The sequence below is a fragment of the Labrus bergylta genome, chromosome 18 (genome assembly GCF_963930695.1).
Source record: "Labrus bergylta chromosome 18, fLabBer1.1, whole genome shotgun sequence".
NCBI classification, from domain to species: Eukaryota; Metazoa; Chordata; class Actinopteri; order Labriformes; family Labridae; genus Labrus; species Labrus bergylta.
Window position 1 is genome coordinate 15,910,001 of NC_089212.1, and position 8,667 is coordinate 15,918,667.

General features: G+C 39.5%; 1 protein-coding gene across 2 annotated transcripts in view; it reads left to right on the forward strand.

The window, feature by feature from the left end:
* Positions 1-8,339, forward strand: part of bahd1 (bromo adjacent homology domain containing 1) — a 34,669-nt gene extending 26,330 nt beyond the window's left edge. For both annotated transcript variants that reach the window (XM_029280461.2, XM_065966509.1), the window contains exons 3-7: positions 690-1,099; positions 1,990-2,149; positions 2,259-2,338; positions 3,739-3,830; positions 4,042-8,339. In XM_029280461.2, the coding sequence (XP_029136294.2) occupies positions 690-1,099; positions 1,990-2,149; positions 2,259-2,338; positions 3,739-3,830; positions 4,042-4,234 (935 nt within the window). In that variant the 3' untranslated portion in view covers positions 4,235-8,339. The remainder of the gene's footprint in view (positions 1-689; positions 1,100-1,989; positions 2,150-2,258; positions 2,339-3,738; positions 3,831-4,041) is intronic.
* The last annotated feature ends 328 nt before the right edge of the window (positions 8,340-8,667 follow it).

Below are 8,667 nucleotides of genomic sequence, written 5' to 3' on the forward strand. Positions count from 1 at the left end.
CTGACGCCCCGCTTACCAAGTAAGAATACAGTTGGCTGTAGAAGATCAGGGTTCACTGTACCAAACTGTACTGAACCAAACCGGAATGATTGGTTAGCTCTGGCAGACCAATCGTTGCTAGTTGATGTTGGCTTATTACCAAAGACACCATAATCAACAATTGCAGTTCATGCAAAAAATACAGAAGGATTCACCTGGCTCCGTGTGGCCTTGTTTTGCAAGGGCTTGAATTTAGTTGATTTGTAGTTGGCAGCACATAAATGTTGTAATTGGTAGAAGTAGCCAAATGATTGACATTGTTGGAGTAAAAAGTGGCTGCTGATGATGTTGGACTAAATCGATCATTCATTTCCCTTAATGTCATCACAACAACAGTATCAAGGAAGTGTGAACGACCTGCTATTGTTATTTCACACAGTAACAGTGAGTGTTCTCGACTCTCAGCTTTATAGGACTTCAAGAGTGAGTGTGTCAGTGCGTGTGTGAAGAGCTGTTAAAGGCTATAATTGGCTTTAATTGATGCTCTATTTTTTTTTCTTTTTTTTTTTTCTGCTGCTTCAGCGGAACCAATAAAAAACTGGGGGTCTATTATGTAACCTTGTTAAAGGTTGTTGATCACTGATGATGCTTCCTAGAGGACTCTGTCACACTGTCTCTCCACCTTAATATGTTTTTGTTTCTCTTCTCAGAAGACTACCCATCGACACTCGGCGACCATCACAGCCCCTCCTCCATCCCCATCTGTCCCAGTCCCCGGACCCTCACTGGCTGCCCCATTTCCAACGTGCCTCCAGCCGGCCAATCAGTGCCCCACACCCAGGCTCCGCTTTCCGATCCCAGCCAACCGCAGCCTCCTCTGCAGGTGGCAAAGGAGTGTCCCCAGAGTGCCAAGTCGCCCAGCGGGTCCAGGTCTGGCACGCGCGGGACCGGCAGCATCGGCTCGGCTGACTGCCCTCTCAACAGGGACAAGAAACAGAAGCTCGGCCCTGCCAGCGTCGGAGGGCGAACTGTTGCCAAGCAGCCGAAGAATGGACGCCAAAAAGCCACCAACGGCTGGCGGCCAGTCGGCGTGCCCTATCAGAGGGAAGTTTTCTCTGTGGTACGTAAAGACAGCCTTGTAACACGGCCATGATGGTGCTAGTTTTCATTAAATGGGGTGTAAATGAAGCTGACTTGTAACAAAGTCTTTTATAGCAAAAGTTCATTCACAGTTCTTTTTTTGTATCTGTCATACACCTGATTGTCCTCATTTCTACAAGACATGTCGATGGAACACAAGACACTAGATTCTCAAAGAAGCTATTTTACTCTGACACCATGCTCAGGGAGGAGGGAAGCTCGAACACTTTGACAATGTCATTCTATTTTTCCCAGGTTGTAAGTCATTTAAAATTGAACACCCTGACAACTGTTAAAATTTCACCCAATCTTGATGAATAAGAAACTAAGTAAAAACACCATATTTGAAAACTTCTTAGCTGCCTTTGGACAACAGCTAATGAAGAAAGAAACAACAAAATATTGGATTCAAGAAGACTCGAGCAATATCAGACAACAACTAACATTCAGCTATTTCTAGATATTGTTTCTGTATGCAAGGAAGTGGCTGAAAGCTGATATTACTGATTGATGTTTTTACACAATACAATATAATAGGCTTAAATTCCTACAGCATATTTTTTTTTTGTTTTACTTTGACATATGACCAGATTTCCCCTCCCAAGTTTTTACTTTTAATTATTTCAATTCTCTCAGTTTCTTCTTAATTCTGAAATAGTGTAATGATAATGATTGTCATCCTGTACCACCTGGAATACAGTATTATGGCATTACAACAACATTTGAGCTTCCCTCCCTGAGTGTGACATCAGAAGAAAAGGGCTGCTGTGTGAATGTGGTGAAAAATAAATCAAACCCTGGCACTTTGGACTGCCCAGCCTCTCACATCTTATCAGTGGAGTCAGTGTTTCCTGCTGCCTGTGTTCTCAGGGAGAGGAGGCGATGGTTTTAAGGACATGTTACGAGGGAGTCCAGAGGGACGGGGAGCTGATTTGTGTCAGAGACGCTGTTCTCCTGAAGTCTGGACCGAGGAAGAAGACTCTGCCTTACGTGGCCAAGATCTCAGCTCTGTGGATGGAGCCAGAGACCGGTAAAACACATGATACACACACTAATTACCTTACAGCACAAGAAACTGAATTGATGTCGTAATTACTGTCTCGATAACGGAATTGAACTGTGTGTTTTCACTTTTTCAGGAGAGCTGATGATGAGTTTGTTTTGGTACTACCGTCCGGAACACACACAGGGGGGACGAAACCCAAATGTACATTGTGAGGTAAAACGCAAATCCTTTTACACCATTAAATACTGGTTTGTCGAGGTTAAGATTTAACAGCAGGACACTTTAGACACAGCTTCACTGAACCATGTGCGAAATGTTTTCATATAGAGGAGCAGATTATGACAAACTGCATGTAAGCGGCTAGAATATTTCAGCTGCATGCCATGTTACCAGCAACATGTATCAAAAAACGCTGAAACAAACAGTGAATTGATTTCGCTGACAAGTTGTGTGTATCCAAAAACCCAAACTAGCCCATTCCTCCATGTTTTTAACCTTCATTGTTTCGTAGCAATGAGCCACACAGCTGTACTGGATGACACATCCCTTCATTATCATAAACATTGCCCCTTCAGTTTATTTCTAGACAATCCCATACACAATCCTGCTGCTGCAAATGGGTTTGTCGCTAGATGCAACACTACATTTCTGGTTGTGGACTTATTATGAGATTTGTTGACAGCATGATAAATAGATAATTATGTTAAACAATAAAGACATTTTTAGTTTAATTCTTCTCTTCTAATAAAATACTTTTAAACCTCCTCCCAATGTAGTTTTGCATTCATTTGCTCCCATCTGAAAACTGACTTTGCATAAAAATGAGAACATTACAATTCAAGAGAGGACTTCTCAGCTTTTTGGCCAAACTCAGAAGCTGAAAAAGCAATCTGACACACATAAGCAGATGGACACACATGTTGAGGAGCAGCTTCTGTTTTTCTTGCTTCCTGTCGTCACTAATCTCCCAGAGGCACATGTTGCACTTTATTTAATCTTCAGAAACAATAAATCACACGAAGTCTGTCATTTGTCTGCTGCACTAACAAACAACAGACATATCAGAGCGACACTGAGAGCAGCAACAGAGCTTTGACTTAGAGGTAGAAATGAAACACTTGTATCCCTTTGAATCATTCTTTGCATCTGGGAGTGCAGGTGAGACAGATGTGCCTGTGTTGAAAGAGGTAGAAGAATGTTTTTTCTTTTTAAAGACCTTATGCATGTGTGCAGCATAGGTGTGCAGGCTGTGAAGATCAAAGTTACATTTTCACCAAAACAACCCTTGACTGTCCCATGAGGGGGGGTATTTTCTGCTAACAGGGGAAAGAATCGAGTGAATACTTCAAGTACTCGACCAATTAGAAATGTTCAGTGCTGCTGCTAATCCCACCCCCATAGACCCTGGTCTTTCTGATAGCCCCGCACCCCCCAAGCAAAGAACTTTAAGTCGCTAAATTACAGTCCACAAACTTCATTTAAACCCTTGTCCCCTCCTCTGGAAGGCCTAGTTGGAAAACGATCCTGCAATGAAAATTCTAATTTGGTGGATGATCTCGTCTTGTATATGTGGATTTAACAGAAGACTGAAAATGTAACTTTTCTTGCTCCAGAATGAGATCTTCGCGTCTCGTCACCAGGATGTGAACAGCGTGGCCTGTATTGAAGACAAATGCTACGTCCTAACATTGGCACAGTACTGCCGGTAAGAAGAAGACAATACATGTACAGTATATGCACGTAGTACATTTTATGGTGGCTATGGAAATGTATTTCTTGAATAGACATGTTGCTTTTGAAAGATTTACACGTTCACTGAATTAAAATGCACGATGTTAAGCCGACAGTTTGATGCTGCAAAGAATCTTTAGCAGGCAGGCAATTCAGTCTGATGTTCTGTTTTGTGCTTCGTCTAGATTTTGTGCCTTGGTAAAACGCCGTAGGGAGGGTGTACGTGACAGTGCCGCCTCCCTCCTGGTGCCACCCATTGTTGGTAATGCCATGCCCACCCACCACTGTGTGCCCGATGATGTCGACCCAGAGCTGGTGTATTTCTGTCGACACGTCTATGACTTTCGCTATGGACGCCTCCTCAAAAACCTGCAGTAGCATCTGACAGGACATGACACAGATTACGATGGGATGTGAGATGATGTTACCCCGGTTACATCCTCCACAACTTCAATTAACTACAAACCGATCTGCTGCCTGTGTGAGAGGAACTGGACGTTTACGTTGAAGGATTTATAGATCAACTCATTTTTTTGTTTGAAATTCTTTTTCACACTTCTATGCCACACATTTATTTAGTGAGAGTAATGGTCTGACATATTGTAAAAGGATTGCTATGGCTGTGTAAATGGATTGTGTCATACATGGCTCTCTGGTGTCGTAGCAGCTGTGTGAAAAACCTTGAACCTACTCTGCTGTAGAAAACGCTACTGTAGCTCTTAGAAATGTGACATTTGATAGATATGAACAGAGGTTGATGTTACATGTTGATTACGTCACTGTTTGAGTGACAGATTTCAGATGCATAATGTGTCACAATGAAATGTTATGGTTGAAGAAAATTTGAGGTATATTGTGCCCCTTTGGTCGTTTAGAAGAGAAGACGGACAAAAATGTCTCAGTGGCTGAGGACATCATCACATTTATTATAATATTTCTCTCACATTTTCAGGAGTAAGACGTTTGGCATTTGGAGAAGTAAGATGAGAAGATCAATACCACTCCCATGTCTGTACCATAAATATGAAGCCACTACCAGCTGTTGGTTAGCTTAGCTTAGCATAAAGACTGGACATGGTGGAAAGCTAGCCTTGGTATTGACTGAATCAAGACAGATGTTTCCCTAGGCTAGCTGCTGTCTATTGGCTTTGAACTGGGCAAGGCTAGGCGTTTCCTTTTGTTTCCATACATCTAAGTGCTAATGAACTATTCAACCCTTAAGGGCACTACAATGGGGACCAATATTGTATATTTGTGTTTTCCCGAGTATCATGTAAGCTAAGCTAACTCGCCGCCGACTCCAGTTTAGAAATGTTCTGAAACCTTTTTTTTTTTTTTTTTCTGATATTGATTTGGATAGTTAGACTCAAGAATTTGACAGGACCTAGAACCACTTTGAAACTAGTCTGATAACAAACACAATATTGGTGGAAAACACTGACAAGTTGACATTTTTTTGCTAGTTTTGACTTAGAGTTGGAGACAGCATTGAATGTACTGTGTTATGTTTGTGTCACCTGACACCAGTTGATTTTTGATTGAGATAATTAGACATGGTATATAGAATTTATTTTTGAATAGCTGATATCCAATACCCCTTTTTTATAGCAGTATTGGGAACAATCCAGATACCAAATCTACTCCAGTTCCATGTTAATCAGACAGAGCGCTATTGGTCATCTCACCAGAATCTTGAAAGTTAAGCAAATAAGCAAACCCATCTTATATTATTGAATAGCCCTTTGAAGCATACTGTGGTGGACTAGATCCTGAACACAGTGCTTAGATCAGAAAGATGAAATTCATTTTTTATTTTTTAACCACTCTCATTAATAACACGGAAGACTATGAAATGTAGAAATTCTTTACTTGCATCTCTTGTGGGTTTCTCGGATAATTTCAGCTTTCATGTTATATTTGTTGCTCTAAAATCAGCATCTGTGGGGATGTTTTTAATGTACAACAGAAGCGCACTCTACAAAGAAAGCACAGTTCAGTCTGCTTGATGTCGCAGTGTGGAGATGTCCAGTTGCATTGAGGGGATTTTTGTTATGCCAATTATTGAGAGTATTTTACTTTGTCAAAAGCTGTTTGCCAGATGTGTGATTTGACTCTGGTCTTAGCTGACTGTATATTTGCTTTTATTTTTCTGGGTGAGTGTCTGTTTTTAGCAGATGGCATCAGTTAGTCACTTATATTCTTGTTTGTTCACCGATGAGATGGTGAGTAATGTATTGAGTGTAGCATTTAGATCAGTGATGATGATTCATTCCTACGTTTGAGAGAAGATAAGTATTTATTTCTGTACTGAGATGAAAACATAATTTATTTTCAAAAGATGATTTTAAAGAATAGAGTTTTAGATGAGTGGCGTTCATTCCTAAATTTGAAGGTTAAAAATGTATCTCCTTTTAGCTACACTGTCTCAGATGAAAGTGTGAGTCATTTGCAATAGTATTTCTGTGACTGATAGAGCTTGCTTACCCAATTCAGACCCACTCAATGCTGTATTAAGATCTTGAAATCCTCAAGATGGATTTGAGGATTTGGAGTATTTTGAGGAATCTCAGTTACATTTTGACGGACACCTGTGAACATGTGAACAGAGATGCTTAACCTGCAGGACCAAAATGTACCTTCACCCTTCCCAGCTTCCTGTCGTTATCCTTTCAGTTCTCTTCAGATGATGATGCTTTGCCTCTATACCTTTAAATGCTGAATGCTATAATGATTTAAACTCACCTTGCCACAAGCCTGTGCCCTTTATCTTGCTGCCTTAGAGAACATTCCCAGCCTTTCATTTAGAAATGTGTACCAATACAGCCTGGGGAAATGAAGCTTTTTAGTCTGCTGATTGTGATTCCTAAATGCTTGAGATGCCTCTCAGTTTCATCACCTTCATGTGATCTTATGGGATCTGGAAGGCAACACTGAATCTTTATCCAACACAATCATTTTGACCAAGGTCTGTACACGTTAGCTTGAAATGTTAAAGATCTTTATTATTCAACTCAAAGCATTTGACAGTCCGTGAGAAGCGGCAATTTACCTTGTTGTTAAGAGTTAAACAAGCAGATTGATAACGTTGTGATATACAGTGTGACGCAACAGCTGTCTCCAGGTTAGATTAGCTTAGCATAAGGATGGCAAGAGGTAACAGCACGCATAGCTCTGACTGAAAACGAAAAAACTTTTACCTTCCAGGACCTTTACAAGTAAAAAAGAAAAACACATTTAAAAAGTAGCAACTTTCAACAGCTGTTTCTCTCGGTCTCTAGTCTTTATGCTAAGCTAAGCTAATTGTCTGCTGTTATTTAAAAAAAAGTTATTGATGTACTAACAAAAATATTGAGTTGCATAAAATACAAAATTATTATCCTCCGATTAACTGTCCACCTGAATACTGATGTTTCAAACTTTTATCTTTTTCTTTGCCAAAATGTACCCAACACCACAATCTTGCAGTGAAGCCAGGTTGGCTTCAGAAAAATTGAGATGGTGCCCTTAACTACATTTTGGTCAAATGACAAGATACTCAATAATGTAGATATTTGGATGGACGGTAAAAATAAGTAATGATTGAAGCAGTACTTAAGATGATTATGACCTTAAAACTACTGAGATCCACTTCACAAGCACAGTGGTGAAAAACCTTGTTGTTAAAACATAGATTTGGGGTGGAATTTCATACGAAAATGATCACACCCTGCCTACTTCTGCTTTACGCCCTTTATAAAGGGAGCCTAGACAAAACAGAATTCACAGTTTACTAAGAATTCATATTTGACTTAAAAAAAAAATAGACCCTGCCTTTTCATCCTGCCTTTTTTAAATCAACCAAAGGCAATTTGTATCAGAAACAATTTTGTGACAGAATCATTTCTGAAAATGATTGAAACAGCAGTAAAGCCCACACAGCACAATGAAATAAAGTAGAATATGGAATAAGTACATTTGCTATCATTTGGTTCTGAAATTGAAAACCCCAGTGGGTGTTTACACGGTACAGATTATGGCTTCAGGAACCCTTCAGCAGACTAATTATGTTTAATCAAGATGTGTGATAATTATGTCTTAATTGGTCCTCTGTGCCTGTTCCCCTTAACCCGTCTTAATTCCAAGTTTTTTCCATGAAGAGAAAGACGAGCAGTAGCTGTCGTTTTTACCCACCTTCCAAATGCCTTTCCTTTTTTTTTTTTCTCAGATGACACCATTCTTATCTGTAATCACCACAAAGAAATGTTTGCACCAAAAAGTGACAGGGTAGGTAGGAGTATTTGAAGAAGTATTTCATTATCCCCAAGGTGTACAAAAACCTAAACTCTGGTTCTTCTGATGTGAATTTCTGTTCATATTCTTTGCATGGCATTTTTGGAAATATCTTGGAAATATTAATCACAGCACAGAATATTTGTATGGTTTCAAATTGACCTCTGTAATATAAGAAAAATATTTAATTGTAATAAATAATATATGAGTTTGAGCATGTGTTGAAGTTTTTTTTTTTTTTAGTTGGTTATGGCAAATACTCTTTAAAGATTAGAGCTGTAGTACTGACTGTTGCCCACATGAGGGCTCACTCAACCAAAATACTAAAATCTGACTGCTTGATCAGATATGATAATCACTGTGATCATAGCACTCAGAGTGTCTAATATTTTATGAAATTTAACACCCAACATTCGGGATAAAAAAATCTGTCAAAATTACTGAATAGGCTTACAGAATAATTGTGTCAATATAAAAACACTTAATTAAGTTTGTTACGGTGTTTAACTGTAACCGTAACAAAATCTATTCAATCAATCACT